Source organism: Mobula birostris, chromosome 1, assembly GCF_030028105.1.
Source record: "Mobula birostris isolate sMobBir1 chromosome 1, sMobBir1.hap1, whole genome shotgun sequence".
NCBI lineage: Eukaryota > Metazoa > Chordata > Chondrichthyes > Myliobatiformes > Myliobatidae > Mobula > Mobula birostris.
In genome coordinates, this window is record NC_092370.1 from 105487678 (window position 1) to 105504034 (window position 16357).

Genomic DNA, 16357 nt, shown 5'->3' on the forward strand with positions numbered 1-16357 from the left:
TCCTATGGATGCTACCTGGCCTGCGTTCCACCAGCATTTTGCGTGTGTTGCTTGAACTTCCAGCATCTGCAAATTTCCTCGTGTCCCAGCATTTGAAGAGGTGGGATTGTTCATTCTGAGGAAGTGAAGCTTTCAAACTCTAAAGAGCATGAGATTTGCTTATTGGTTTATTGTCACATGTTTCAGGATCTGGAAAGATGTAATTACATTGAGGTAGCAGGAAGAAAACAAAATGCAGAATATGCAGAAGTGTTCTAGTTACACAGAACATACAGTGCAAGTAGAAAAATAAAGTGCAAGGCCTACGATGAGTTAGATTGGCAGCCCAAGAGATCACGAGTTCATTCTTTAGCATACGAGAGGTCAATTCAAGGGTCTGATTAGAAATTGTTACTGAGTCTGGTAGTTCATGATCTTGGGCTTTTGCATCATTTGCCCAAAGGTAAAGGAAGCAGCTGGGATGTGAAGGATCCTTGATTACACTGACTGCAAAGTAGCTGGAAACCGTGGATGGCGTCAATGGAAAGGAAGTTGATTTGTGTGATGGTTTGCACGGAGGATGTGGAATTATAGTGTCTGGGATTATTTGCTCTGAGGAAGAGAAGACTCTGGCTGGATTGTGTTTGTGAGTAAGGAAGTGAACGGAGGATTTAGTTACAGTAAGACATTGGTCACTGCTGAAACCATGTGCCTGGTTTTGGTTTGCTCACATGGAGGCTTGGGAATGATACGGAGAAGGATCACTAGGGTTAGTTTCCACGTCACAGCATCAAGAACTAATTTGTTTCACCTAACATTGAATTATGGATGATTTATCTGACAATTTTTCTACGATGATTGCATGTGTGCTACAAGCTGCCTCGAGTAAGTGCTGGGAAGGCTAAGAATCTGAAGTTCAAGTTCTGAGAAAGCAGGGTTAGGTTAATTGCCAGGAAGTGCCTCTTTCTACAGGGAACAACGTAACTCTGAAATCCTGCAGTACACTTAACAATGCCTAACTTAACCCTAACCCTAACCCTAAAGCTGGATGTCTGTCCAGAGGTAGTGTAGACCATCTAGTGCAAGAGGTGCTATCTTGAAATATCTTTAAGAGCTTATATGCTGTTGCTATAAATAACAACATGATTCTCAACGTGGAGAAGACAAAAGAGATGATTGTGAATTTTAGGAAGTCGTAGGTCAAACACTCCATGGCACACCAATGGTTCTGCCATGGAGAGAGTGAAGGGCACAAAGTTCCTTCGTGTGTTCATAATGGACAATCTAACATGGATTCATAACACTTCCTTACTAGTCAAGAAGGCACAGCAGCGTCTACATTTTCTGAGGAGACTGAGGCTTGCAAGGCTCTCTGACCCCATTCTAGCAACTTTCTACAGGGGCGCCATGGAGGGAGTTCTGTCTGGCTGCATCGTTGTGTGGTGTGGTATGCAGGCTGCATGGCATCAGATTGTAAGACCCTACAGAGGATAGTAAAAACTGTCAAGAGGATCATAGCGTTCTCCCTCCCTCCACCTCTCTTCTCTCTCTCCCCCCCCCCCCCCCCATTTGTGACATTTATTGGGAGTGTCGTATATGAAGGGCTCAAAACATTGAGGATCCCTCTCACCCATCTCACAATCTGACCCTCTATCATCAGGAAGGAGGTACAGGAGCATCAGGGCTAGGACTGCCAGACTGGGTAACAGCTGCTTCCCTTGGTCTGTGAGGCTAATGAATATCCTGCCTCCACTGAGGTCTCGTCACTCGGACAGCGAGTTGTTTACCGTTTAGCTGTGCTGCACCTCACATGCATTTTGAATTATATTTCATTAAATTATTTGTGGTAATATTTTGCTTTTCTCTGCTGTGTGTGATTATACAGTATGTATTGTGGGTACACTGTGGTCCAGAGGAATGCTGTTTCATTTGGTTGTATATATGGATAGTCAGATGACAATGAACTTGAACTTCAATTCCAAAGGCAGGTTCCTAGTTGCTGCAGATTCCAGCATCTGCAGTATCTGGGATAGGGTGAGACAGAATGACCTCAGGTGGAAGTTTAAGGGCAGTTAAAACCAGATGAGTCCTCTTTGTAATATGAAGTTAAACAGAAGGCTGTGGGGGATGCACAATAGGTCAGACTGTATAAGAAAAGAACAAAAAAACAGTTATCCATGTCTGGTCATTCAGCTTGTGTTGGGGAGCTTGGAAAGGGGTAAAGAAATGACAAGTAGCAAGGAGTCTTCTTTCAGAGTCTTCCAAGACGTCACATCTTATCCAGACGTGTCTGACAAAGAATGCATGGTTGCTCAGGTTTTACAAGGCTGTTATCACTGAAATATGTGATATTTTTATTGATGTGCTATAGAAAGCATTCTATCTGGATACAATACAACTTGTTATGACTATGGATCTGCCTTTGACCCCAAGAAACTGCAGAGTTGTGGACGCAGCTCAGTACATCACAGAAACCATTCTTTCCTCAGTGAACTCTGGGTACACTTCTCATTGCCTCAGTAAAGTATCCAGCATGATTGAAGAATCCACCCATTCTGGATGTTCTCTTTTCTGCCCACTCCCATCAAGCAGAATATATAAAAGCCTGAAAGTACATATCACCAGGCCATTTCTATCCCTTTGTTATGAGTCTACCAAACAGTTCTCTAATATGAAGAGATGGACTCTTGACCTCATTATCTACCTTGTTGTGTCCTTGCACCTTGGTGTCAACCTGCACAACACTTTCTCTGTAATTGGAACACTTTATTCTGCACTCTGTTTTTGTTTTACCTTGTATTATCTCAATGCACTGTTGTAATAGATTGATCTGTATAAGCAAGAGAAGATTTTCACTGTACCTTGGTGCGGGTAACAATAATATATACACTTATTTACCAATATTCTGTGGGAATATACTCCTCCACACACTTGTGCCTAGCTGCTCTTTCTGTGGAGGTCGAAGCACTTTGTGTCTCAACTTTCTTGTTCCTGGATCATTCCAAGTGACTGAAACAGTGTCTAGCCTTACCTCACAAGTTTCTGCTCACAGTTGCAGCAGGGAAGTCACTCAACTCTCTGTTACCTTGGGCATTATTTCACCGCCTTAACTTTTTTTGAGAATCAGGTGGTTTCTTGGTATTGGAATTTGCCTTGACTCTGTGTCTCCTGTTAGGAGTGTTTGTCAGAGTGCACATTACCAGATATTTTCAGTATCGGACACGATGTAGATGGATGGATTTTCAGGGTTTTTTTTCCTCTTGTGCTTTCTGCAGTTTCTGATTTTATTTATGTTGTCCTATCTACATGGAAGTCAACCAATGTCTTTTAACTAACACCACCCTCACTGTTTGTGCCATTTGTAATGAAATTACAAGAGATGCAAAACCTTACATTTTACTCACTCCCTTCCTGCAAGCTGGGGACCCAAAAACCTCCTTTAGGTCAAAAAGCAATCTAATTCTATTTCTTCCAAAATGGCTTACTATATTCCATGAACCCTCATCTTCACTGACTCAACCTCCCCCTCCAACTTTCAAATCCCTTACTCACTCTTCCTTCAGTTAGTCCTGACGAAGGGTCTCGGCCTGAAACGTCGACTGCACCTCTTCCTACAGATGCTGCCTGGCCTGCTGCGTTCACCAGCAACTTTGATGTGTGTTGCTTGAATTTCCAGCATCTGCAGAATTCCTGTTGTTCTTCACCGACTCACTGACCTTTCCTTTAGTTGTTGTTGTGTCTTCCTGTTTTTTTTAGCTATTTAAAACGTGCTTCACTTCCAATAATTTGCAAATCTAATTAAGAGCCACTTTGATGTGCAAAGTGTCCCCTGTTTCTCTCCTCTGCCGATGCTGCTCCACCTGCTGAGTATTTTAAGTCTTTTAATTTCTTCCTATCCATAAATACAACATGTATTGGAAAGCTGCTTTTCAGACTTCAAACAATTCAGAGTCTGTTCTTATCTGTTCACAACTGTTGAATTCACTTGGTTTTAGCTATCAACTGAACAACAATAAAATATATTAACAATTATTACACACAAAATGTTGGAGGATCTCAGCAGGCCAGGCAGCATCAATGGAAAAGAGTATAGTCCATATTCCTGGATGAAACCCTTCAGTATTTTGTGTGTGTTGCTTGGATTTCTAGCATCTATAGATTTTTCTCTTGTTTGAAATATACACATTTTACAAAATAATTAAGGAAATTATGACTTCTATACCAGTCAGTTGTGGATTTTTCTCTTGATAACATAATGTATGTTAGAATAATGCTGATGGTTAGGCAAAGGAACCACACAGGAATAACATTTTTATTGATTATTTTATTTCATTATTTTCTATTCTCTCGTGTTGTATTAATTTTCTTCCAAGGTTAATCAGAAAGAATGTGTTTGTCACTGAAGACTTCAAACATTATACATTATTGATAAGCTTCTCCTTGCAGTGGTTGGCTTTGTGTGATTGGTGGTGGGAATACAGGCTCATGTTGAACTATGCTTGTCTTATTCTCAGAGACATCACCTGAAATACAAAATGTGGATGAAAGTCTTAGGCACAATGCAGGTGGCATAACATGGATAATAGTCTAAGTTTGTATAAAATTTAGATTGGGTAAGATTAAAAATTCTAACTGACAACAGTGATAGAAAACACTGGTTAATATTAAAAATGGAACATGTGAAAATCATTGTAAGTAGTATGGCACGTGTGTACACAGCTGCCAGTATTGCAATTTATTCATTCCAGTCAGATAGCATCCCACAATGACACCTCTTAACTAAATCCAAACTTTTCTTTCCTCCTTTTACAAGCATCAATTATTCATAGTGAAAATCAAATAATATTAATGAAGCAATTATGTGTTTTTTTTTTAAAACCATCTTCACAAAGTACTTCCTATAAGAGGTGTGAGCTGGAATTTGAACCTGTCCCCATTGGAGGGGCACATATACACACAAAAATGTGTCCATAATTTCTTATTGATCCCAGGAGAAACAAATACCCTGACCCCCTCATCACATACTTAGTTCCAGATAATGAATGAGAAAAGGCCATTTAGACCTTGAGTTTATTCCTTTCACAATCCAGCTTTAAACTTGCATGTCACAGATTCTGTCTCACTAACTATAATCTACTGAAGGAAATCGCTGCATAAATAACTCCTTGTGAACTACAATTTTCCAGCAAACTTTTTATCAGCAACTGGCTTGAGGATACAGAACCTAGAACATAGAAGAGTAGTGTAGGAACAGGCCCGTCAGCCCTCAATGTTGTGCTGAACCAATTAAATCAGTAATCAAATGGCTAACTAAACTAATCTTTTCTGCCTACACAACGTCTGTATCCTTCCATTTTTCTCACATTCACGTATCTATCAAAATGCATCTTAAAAGTGTCTGTTTCTGCTTCTACCACCACACCGGGCCGTGCATTCCAGGCTTATTCCCTCTCACCTTAAATACATGTCCTTTGGTACTAGACAATTCAATGCTGGGGAAAAAGGATAGTCTGTCAACTCTATGCCTCTCAAAATCTTATAAACCTCCACCAGTTCTCCCTTCAGCTTCCACCGTTCCAGAGAAAATGAAAGCAGATTTGTCCAATCTCTTGTTATGGTATATACCCTCTAATCCAGGCAACATCCTTGATAAATCTCTTCTGTAGCCCCTCCAAAGCCTCGACCCTTCTGATAATAGGATGAAAATATTCCAGATGCGGCCTAACTTGAGTTCTATAAAGCTGTAACGTTACTTCCTGGAGGAAGTCAGCAGGTCAGGCAGACCTGATGAAATGTCTCAGCCTGAAGGAGAAACTGTTTATTCTTTTCCATAAATGCTGCCTGAGCTGCTGAGTTCCTCCAGCGTTTTGTATGTGTTGCTCAAAATTTCCAGTGTCTGTAGACTATCTTCTGTTTAATATAACTCCCAGACTTTTGAATTCAAAGCCTCAATTAATAAAGGTAGGCATGCTATGTACCTTCTTAACCACCCTATCAACCTGTGCAGCCACTTTCAGGGAGCTATGAATTTGGATCTCAAGTTCCCTCTACTCAGCAACATTGTTCAAAATCTTACCCTTAATATTGTACTTCCTCTTTGACCTACCAAGGTGCAACACTTTGCATTTGGCTGGGTTAAACTCCACCTGCCATTTCTCCATCCATACCTACAACTGATCCATCTCCTATTGGATTCTTTGCCAGTTTTCTACACTATCCACAACACCACCAATCTTCCTATCATCTGCAGACTTACTTACCCACCTTTCTATATTTTCATCCATGTAATTTTTATACATCACAGACAGCTGATGTCCCAGTACAGAGCCCCGTGGAAAACCACAAATGACAGACCTCCACCTAGAATAAGTCCCTTCAGCCGGTACACTCTATTTTCTATAGACGTGCCTGTTCTGAATCCAAATGGCCAATCACAATGGACCCCTTGCATCTTAATCTACTGGATGAGCCTCCCATGAGGGATCTTGTCAAATACCTTACTAAAATCCACGTGGATAACATGCACAGCTACCTTCATCAATCATCCGCATCACCTTGTGGGGGGGGGGGTGGAATAAAACTATCAGGTTAGTAAGACACGACTTGCCCTATACAAAGTCATGCTGGCTCGCCCTAATTAGGCCATGGATTTCTAAAAGCTCTATCCCTAAGAATTTTCTCCAGTAACTTCCCTACCACTGACATGAGACTCGCTGGTTTATAGTTTTCAGGATTAACCATCACTCCCTTCTTGAATAATAGAACAACATTAGCTATTTTCCAATCCTCTGGGACCTTGCTTGAGGCTAGAACGGACACAAAGATATTGATCAATGCCCCAGCAATCTCTCCCTTTTTTGTTTTTGTTGGTCTCAATAACCTGGGTATATCCCATCAGGCCTTGGGATAATCCACCTCAATGTTTTTTAAGAGACACACCACTGCCTCCTCCTCTACCTTGAAATGCCCCAATATATCAAAATGCTCAGCACTGATTTTCCTATTCTCTACATCCTTCTCATTAGTAAATATTTGTTGTAAGTACTCATGAAGGATCTCATGCACATCCTCCACATCTAAGTAAATGTTCCCCTTTTATCCTTGAGTGGTCCTATCCTCTTCCCTAGTTACCCTCTCTTGTTCCTGATGTATGTATAGAATGCCTTGGGATTCTCTTTAATCCTTCTTGAAAGGACTTCTTATGACCCCTCCTAGCTTTTTTAATTCCCTTCTTTGGATCTTTTCTTTCTTTCTTTATAATCCTCAAGGCTTCTATTTGATTCTAGCTTTCTAAGCTTAACATATCTTGACTAAGTTCATCACCTCTCCTGACATCCAAGGTTCTTTTACCTTGCCATCCTTGTCCTTTCTTCTTACTGGAACATTGATCTTCAAATGCCCTCCACATCTCAGATGTGGACTTGCACAAAAACAGCTCTTCCAGATTAACTCTCCTTAGTTCCTGCGTAATGCTCCCATAATTTGCCCTGCTCCAATTTAATACTTCCCCACAAGGTCCATACTTATCCTGATTTATAGCTCCCTTAAAGCTTAAGGAGTTGTGTTCACTCTTCCATGACTCTTCACCCACTGAAATAGCTTCCATAATCAGAATCAGAATTTTTCACAAAGCTAAATTTGAGATTTCTTTCCTTTTGACTTGACAATCTATATGCAAAATCTGTAAAAAAATTTTGGCCTGAATATTGGCCCAAGTTACTTTCAAATCAGTGAAAACATAACAGGAAATTATAAGCTAGTGAACTTTGAGGAAATTATTGGAGACCATAGTCAGAGATAGGATCTACTTGCGTCAGGAAAAACATAAACATTTAGAATAATTAACATAGCTTTGTGTAGGGGAGCTCATGTTTTGCAAACTTTGTGGTTTTGTAGAGATGATGAAGAGGAGTGATGAGGGCAGGACAGTGGATGTGTATACATGAACTTCAGTAAAGCATCGATAAATCCCTCATCATAGGCTGATCCAGAAGATTAAGCACATGGGACTCATGGAGACATATTAGACTGGATTCAAAATTGGCATGGGCATAGTGGAGGATTGTTATTCAGACTAATATCTGTGACCAGTGATGTTCTGCAGGGGTCATTGCTTGCTTTTAAATGATTTGGATTAAACTTGGGCTGGCTGATTAGTGAATTTGCAGAGAACACAAAAATTGAAGGAGTTTGAATAGTGAGGAAGGATTCAGCAGAACAGAGTCCAGTTGGCAATACCATTTGAGAATTGGCAGATGGAGTTCAATGTGGGCAAATATAAGTTGCTGCACTCTGTGTGAGGAAAGTATGCAGTAAATAGCAGGGCCCTTAGAAGCACTGAAGTACAGATGGGTCTTGTGGTCCGACACCATAGCTTCCAGAAAGTGACAACATAAGTAGATCAGGGGCCAAAAAAAGCATATGATATCCTTGTCTTCATCAGTCAGGATGCTGCATATAGAAGTCAGGAAATAGAACTTTTACACTTGGCATATTGTGTGCATTTCAGATCAATATACTATAGGAAGAATGTTGATACTTTGGAGAGGGTACAGAAGAGGTTCACCAGGAGGTTGCCTGGATTAGGAAATTTGCTACATGGAGAGATTAGATGAACCTAGATTGCTTTATCTGGAGCTTCAAAAGATGAGGAGCCATTTGATCGGAGTGTATAAAATTTATGAGAGCCATAGTGAGGGTAGACAGTCCAAGTTTTTTTTTTCCAGGATGGAAATTGCATATAGAGGCCATAGGTTTAAGGTGACAGAGGGCAGGTTTGAAGGAGATTTGTGAGCATGTTTGTTTAAGTAGTGATTGGCAGGTGCCAGGGTAGATGGTGGAAACAACACTTAAGAGGCATTTAGACACACATTAACAGACAGAGGAGGGAGAGATATAGATTATATGGTAATACCAGTTGATAGACTCCTGACTGGTCAGAGCATGAGTAGGTACGGGGAAAAGGCAGGAAATTGGGACTGAGGAAAATTGGATCAGACATGATGGGCCAAATGGCCTAATTCTGCTTTTATATCATCTGGTCTTATGACCTTATCTTGTATGTAGGCAGATGGGGTTAGTTTGCATTGGTATCAATGTTGGCACATAGATTGTAGCCCAAAGGGCCTGTTTCTGAACTGTATTGCTTTATTATTTTATGTTCTATAGGAATGTAAGATGTGGTAGATGATTGGACTTCCAGATAAATGGTCTACATCAGGAATATTGAACATCCATTTCTCTCCATAGATGCTGCCTGGTCCATTGAGATCCCCCAGTTTCTGTTCCTCCTGGTTCCAGCACCTGCAGTCTCTTGTTTCTCCAAAAATGGAGTAAACTTCTATAGCAGAAACAGAATACAGGATGTGGTGGAAATACTTGTGAACTAGTAGTTCATGGACAGCCATTGCTTGTCAGGCTTACTACTCTTACTGGAGGTCATATCTAAAATTTCTCGGAGGCTGATGGCACAGTACTTTTTCCTAGTTGTTTTACATTAAGTTGAACAAAACAGTGGTAAATTCTTCCACTATCTTCAATAGGGATTTGCTTCAAAGTTAACCACTTGCTCCCTGATATGAATTCAAAGTTGGCTTTTCATAGAGCAGGATTTAGATAAATTGGAGAAATGGTTGAGGAAAATTTAATCTGAGCAAATGTGAGGAGTTGCACTTTTTACATCAAATGTAAGGAAAAAGTAGATAGTACGTGACAGGACCCTTAACATCATTGAGGAGTTTTAGGGTTCAAGTCCACTGTTCTCTGAAAGTGGAACATAGATTGATAGGATGGCAAAGAAGACATAATTCCCCAGCCAATGAAGGCAAATGAGTACATGTGTCAGGAAGTTGTTATGCAGTTGTATAAACTTATGGTTAGGCTGTGTTTGGAGCATTGTGTGCTGTGCTGGTCAATGTATTATAAGAAGAACGTCAACAGGATATTGCCTGGATTAGCGAGGATTATGTCCTATGAGCATCAACTCTACATGGATTAGGCCAACAAAGTATCTTATATATTTATTGTAGAACAGTCTCCCTTTGAAATTTCTGTTCCCATCTTTGTAGATGTATGAATTAGGCAAGAATAGAGTTGTCTTTTGAGAGAATTGAGTGAGATATGATTGGGTTAGGGTGATGCCTAGCTTATTTGAGTGTTGGCGCATGGCCAAGTGGTGAAGGCGTCAGTCTAGTGATCTGAAGATCGCTAGTTCGAGCCTCAGCTGAGGCAGCGTGTTGTGTCCTTGAGCAAGGCACTTATCTACACATTGCTCTGTGATGACACCGATGCCACACTGTATCGGCCCTAGTGCCCTTCCCTTGGACAACATCGGTGGCGTGGAGAGGGGAGACTTGCATCATGGGCAACTGCTGGTCTTCCATACAACCTTGCCCAGGCCTGCGCCCTGGAAAAACCTTCCAAGGCGCAAATCCATGGTCTCACAAGACTAGCAGATGCCTATGATGAAGCTTGTTGGAATAGCCTATTGATATTCACATTCTGCACTTGTATATGAAAGTTTGGCACATTGAAATATCTCACAGCATGAATCAAAGACGAGAAAGGAAAGGGAAGTCTGGTATGAGGAAAGGTGGGAAGGAGAAGGAGCAATCTGATCCATCCGTCTTTTGCCAGAACAGTAAAGCCTCTGAAAATTTGAGAATGATTATTCTTTTGGTTTCTAAATATACATCCAAACAGCCCAGAGTGAACAAAAGGCAACTGTTTGCTCCTTAAATATTCTAGATCTTTTGTAATCTGACTTCCGTAAGAATCCTCAATGAGAACATGTGGTACATTTTTTTAACAGGATGTGTGGGGGAATTGAATAGATGCAGTCTTTCTGAAGATGTGAGTTTAGCGCAAGAATTGTGTTTTACTCTGATTCATTTCATCTACTAAATAACTGCATAGATTAAATGAGTATCCTAACTTCCTACATTTTAAGCAGGATATTTTCAACTCTCCCTTCCTTTCCTGCCATTATTGATTCCTTAAATAACAACCTATTTTGTGAGTGTTAGAACTCATCAAAATGAATGAGTTCTAACACTCAAAGGAGAGTAGGCTTTATAAACGTATTTGGCTTCCTGATTGAGACTGCTTCTGGCCTCATACATTATGAATTCACACATCACACACACATGGGAGCAAAGTTAACACAGGACAGACATTCCCATTCCCTATTCAGAAGCGATAAACAAATTTTTGGCATTTGTAGCTCTCAATACATTCAAATAATGATCAATTTTACTGGCTGGTAGAATGGACTTCCTTAACTGTATGATCAGTTTCATTTGGTTTCATTTGAAAGCAAATGCAACTTCATGTGAATTTGTTGCGGTGTGGAAGCAAGTGAGAGGTGACCAATAATGTTTCAAATGGAAAAAACTGCAAGGCAGCAAAATGGATGAATACAGCTTCACTTTTGTGAGTTCCTGACCTCATTCAGGATAACTGAGAAAATTAGAATTGTTGGCAGAAAAGCAACCTATCAGATAAAATGAGAGAACTGTGAAGACCACACCAACAAGAATGATGCTAGAAGAGTTCTTTACATACTGTCATTCTGAATCGCATTGGCACTGTGCTGGAAGCAGGAGAGGATAATTATAAGATTGGAAGGAGACAGTAATAATCATGGGATACAAAGACTGGGCTTTGATTTAACAACACACACAAAATGCTGGAGGAACTCAGCTTGTTATTCATTGTTTTGTGCTGAGACTCTACATTTGGTCTAAAAAGAAATGGGGCATGGTCTACTGACATCTCCTATGAGATTCCTTTGTCTTCGGCCCTTTGCATCTTTCATCTATTATCTCCTAATTTCTCACATCATTCACTCCTGCCATGCCCTCAACTTCCTACCTTCCTTCTCTCACCTAGATTCACCTACCATCAACCAATTCATTCTTCCCCACCCCCATCCTTTTATTTTGGCTTCTGACCTTTTTTTTCCCCAGTCCTGATAAAGAATCTTGGCCCAAATCTCAACTGTTCACTTCTCTTCATAGATGCTGCCTGACCTATTGAGTTTCTCCAGCGTTTTCTGTGTATTACAGCAGATTTCCAGCATTTGCAGTCTCTCTGGTGCCTCTGCTTTGGTTTATTACCTACAATTTCCAATCTCACTTGTATTCACCTGTGGATGCTTGCAGCATCGGAACATAGTCGGACCAGAATGAGCACTCCGCTTTCTTCAGGCCTTTTCTATTTTCCAGGCTGTTTGTGAATTCTTTATAGTTGTTGCCATCCATATTATCAAAAAAATTGAGCCACAGTGGCAGAGTCTCATCAGCAGATTTTCTGGAGAAGGTGAAGGGGTAGTTGGGGTTGCTGACAAAACAGAAATAAATAAGTACATTTAAAAATACAACACAGGGTTAATTTGTTGACCTTAAACTACCCTTGCCCATGAAGTGTACATGCAGAATTTGAAGAAAGACTATCCCATGTTCATGAAATATTATCTGTGTTCAGCATTATAACTAAGATTATACACAGGTGATCAAAGTTACTGATTAAACAAGTGGAATTTGTGATTGAATGATTTGCATATTCAGTAGTTGGTACTAAAGCAAGATGGGCCTGAAGAGAGTGTAGATTGTTTGATCCAGCTGAGTTCTAAAATGAACATTATCCTTTATGTTACTTAATCTCCTGTTGGATTACATATTTGAAGTCAACAGGAGGAGCTTCTCTAAAATTCTTATGCCAAGTTAAACTGAGGAATTACTGAATCACGACTGCTAATTAGAGCCAACCAATTTTACATTGGAAGTTTCCATTTTAACTTTTCGCATATTGATTTTTATTACTGGATGAAAGTCAATTAAAAATAACATGGAGGCGAATAAGCCACTAAATCCTAAACAATTCTAAACTGGTTAAATGTAATGGATTTAATGCAGCAAATCTTCACTGAAGTGCTTTTGGAAAGAATTAGTATCTAAACCATAAAAGCTGATATTCGGACAGAAGAGCCAAAACTTGCTCGAAGAGATAGGTTTTAATGGTTTTCTTAAAGGTGGGGTGGGGGAGAGAGAAGTTTAAAAGAAGTAGGGATGGAATAATGGAATCGAGGGCTTTGGTAATTAAAGGCAAGGCTAGCAAAAGAAGAATAATTACATTCAAGAACATTCAAGGGACCAGAATACTATAAATTTCAGATACATAGCATAAAACAAAAATCTCTTTACATTTAACATAATAGTCCACAAACACAATTCAGTGGGGAAATGCGATAGATGAAAACACAAGCAGAGGATGGATTTTGGAGTACTAAATTGGTCTGATTCTTTAAAATGTAAAATAAAACACATGAATGCATTGTTTGTTAATAACAGTATTGTAGCAAGAAGTTTGAAAGTCATTACGTTAATGCTAATGCCCTGTTTTGAAGAGTATCATACTTCACACTTTTTCTCACTTTTTCTCTCTTGCTTTCCCTTTTATTCTAGAACTTTGTATCTCTCAATGTCTTTCATGATTTGTGGTCCCCTTTAGTCCTCATGGTATTTATCCCAAGAGTGGGGTTGTGAGGTAAAGAATCACTACTTACCCCGATTTGACAAAGTTGGCAATGTACTGGATTATAGTGAGTGACAAGCTTTGCTCTTGTACCGTGAACATCTGTTCTGAGTCAGGATGGAGAGGCAACCCAAAAACAAACTGAACCTCTGAGGAAAGACTTGCACTGAAACAGGGAGAGAACACAACCTCATGAGTAGAGATTAAAAGTTGATTCTGTACTGTCTATTATGGAAGTAAACTAAATAGTTATTCTTTAGTGAGCCATTAATTTATCTTAGCACCTTAATACCATAAGGGAGAAGACACTTATAATCATGTGTTTCTGTACAATGAACATTCAGAGTAACATTGATTATCTTGAATCCATTTATACAGAAGTGTACAGAAGCCAAGCATAAGTGGCAGGAGGAGCTCACTAACTTCCCATCTCACTAAACATCTCCTGCACCAACTGTGGCAGAGGCTGCAGGTCTCAAATTAATCAATCACCTCAGAAGTGCATTTGGGAAAGGAGAAGACTGGGCCAAGTCGTCAGTAACACTCTAGAACTTTGTGAAAGCTCTTGAATATTAAACACATTCACTGTTTAATGTTACACAATAGGTACTGGATTGTGGCTGTGGAATATTAGATGTACTGTCATTTTCCATACCCTGGACAAGGAAGATGAATCAGCAGACTGGTAAAACACCGAGGGAGAAATTAGTTATCTTTATCCAAGTATGTTCCCTGCTTAAGCACCAATTATAACAAAAAGCCGTACAGAATTATAAGAGGCTGCTGTCTAGCATTAACACCACCACAGAAATACAAGTGACTAAATAATTCATGTTAAAATCCTGGCGCTTAATAAAAAGGGATTCAGATTGATAGCACAAGAGAAAAGAATTCATCCCGAGACTGAAAGCACATACTGTTGAGGTAATAAATAGAACTTAAATCCCCCCTGCCGCCCACTCCCACACCTGTTTGTAGAACTAGTGCGGAAGTGGGCAATCTGCCGCAAGAGACGGTTGCTAACAGCTTATCCTCTATGATTTAAGACCACTGTTTGCTAAAGATGGAGGAGAATAGGTTGTGATTTCAGGCAACACTAGTGGACAGATGACTTGCATTAAGGATTCTGGCAAGGCAAGTAACAATACCACATGTCAGACACATAGTATTTGTCACAAGGAATAATCAATCAATCTGCACCAGATTTACCATTCACACTAATACATCTGCACAGCCTTTCTTAATGTTTTAGGCACAGAATCACAGCATGGAAACAGGCCCTTTAAACCACTTCTGAAGGAAGCCCACATCATCACAAGCTGCACGTAGACTTCAGTGGAGGACAAGACTGAATCCAGACTGCTAGAGCTGTGAGCATGTCTGATTCTCAGGAACAGACTGACTTGAGATTAATACATACATCCTCAAAGACTTCAGGTCTTGACATGTGGCATTGATAGTGTCTTCCTTACCTTGGTGAATGTGATCATGTGACTATTAGGCAAATAATGTCCAAGGAATTCCATGGGAAAGGAGATGCCTATAGCCCAGTTTGACCGATATATCAGATCCCATTATGGTGAAAATATAACTTTTATTCTCTGAGGCACTTTCTATGGGTCAACGTTGACCTGGTTCCATTTCTCTTCCATGGATTCCGTGGTTCACAAAAAAGAAGGCAGGAGGCTGTGTTGGTTCCCAGATGCTAGGGTTCAGTATGTCTCGGAATAGGTGCAGAACACTCTCGAGAGGGTGGGCGAGCAGCCAGAGCATATGATGCACATTAGTACCAATGATATAGATAGAAAGGGGCAAGAGGTCCTGTGAAATGAGTATAGGGATCTAAGGAAAAGGCTGAAGAACAGAACCTGCAAGATAGTAATCTTTGGAACACTCCCAGTGTCACGTGCTAGTCAGGGCAGGAATAGGATGATGGTACAGATGAATGAGTGGCTGAAGGAGTGGTGCAGGGGGCAGAGTTTCAGATTTCTGGATCATTGTGATCTCATCTGGGAAAGGTATAACCTGTACAAAAAGAATGGGTTACACCTGAACCCAAGGGCGACCAAGATCCCTGCGGACAGGTTTGCTCGAGCTGCTGGGGAGGGTTTAAGCTAATTTGGCAGGGGAATGGGAGCCAGAGGGATTGGGCTGAGGATGGGGCAGTTGGAATACAAGTGTGTAATTAGACTGTGGGGATGGAAAGGCCAATGACTCTGCAAAATTGCAGTTTGTGGGGTGAAGTGTAACATCGGGGCAAAATCAAACTGGGTGATGAATACATGCAGTATGCAGAATAAAGCAGATCTTGTAGCACAGTTAGTGATTGGCAGGTATGACATTGTGGACATCGCTGAGAACTGGCTGAAAGAAGATCATAGTTGAGAGCTTAACATCCAAAGATACACTACCCAGCTAAAGAACAGGCAGGTAGGCAGAGGGGGTGGGGTGGCTCTATTGGTTTAAAAGATGAAATCAAATCCTAAGAAAAAGATGACATGGGATTAGATAATGTAGAATCCTTGTAGGTAGAGTAAAGAAACAACAAGGGTAAAAATACTGTGGGAGTTATATACAGGTCCCCAAACTGTAGCTACAATGTGGGATATACATTTCAACGGGAAATAGAAAAGGAATGTAATAAGGGCAATGATAATAGTCATGGGAGATTTTAAGATGTAGGTAAATTAGGAAAATCTGTTTGGTGCCAGATCCCAAGAGGGGGAACTTGTAGAATGCCTCTGAGATAGCTTATTAGATCAGCTTGTGGTTGAGCCCACTAAGGGAAGGGCAATTCTGGATTGGCTGTTGTGTAATGAATCAGATTTGTTTAGGAAATTTAAGG

At 40.3% G+C, this 16357-nt stretch overlaps 1 protein-coding gene across 1 annotated transcript in view; it reads right to left on the bottom strand.

The window, feature by feature from the left end:
• Positions 1-4319: 4319 nt before the first annotated feature.
• The window catches only part of tg (thyroglobulin), a 360953-nt gene continuing 348915 nt past the window's right edge, over positions 4320-16357 (bottom strand). The window contains exons 48-50 of the mRNA XM_072246581.1: positions 13544-13678; positions 12125-12318; positions 4320-4502 (exon numbers count right to left, since the gene is read on the bottom strand). Coding sequence (XP_072102682.1) covers positions 4402-4502; positions 12125-12318; positions 13544-13678 — 430 coding nt within the window. The 3' untranslated portion in view covers positions 4320-4401. The remainder of the gene's footprint in view (positions 4503-12124; positions 12319-13543; positions 13679-16357) is intronic.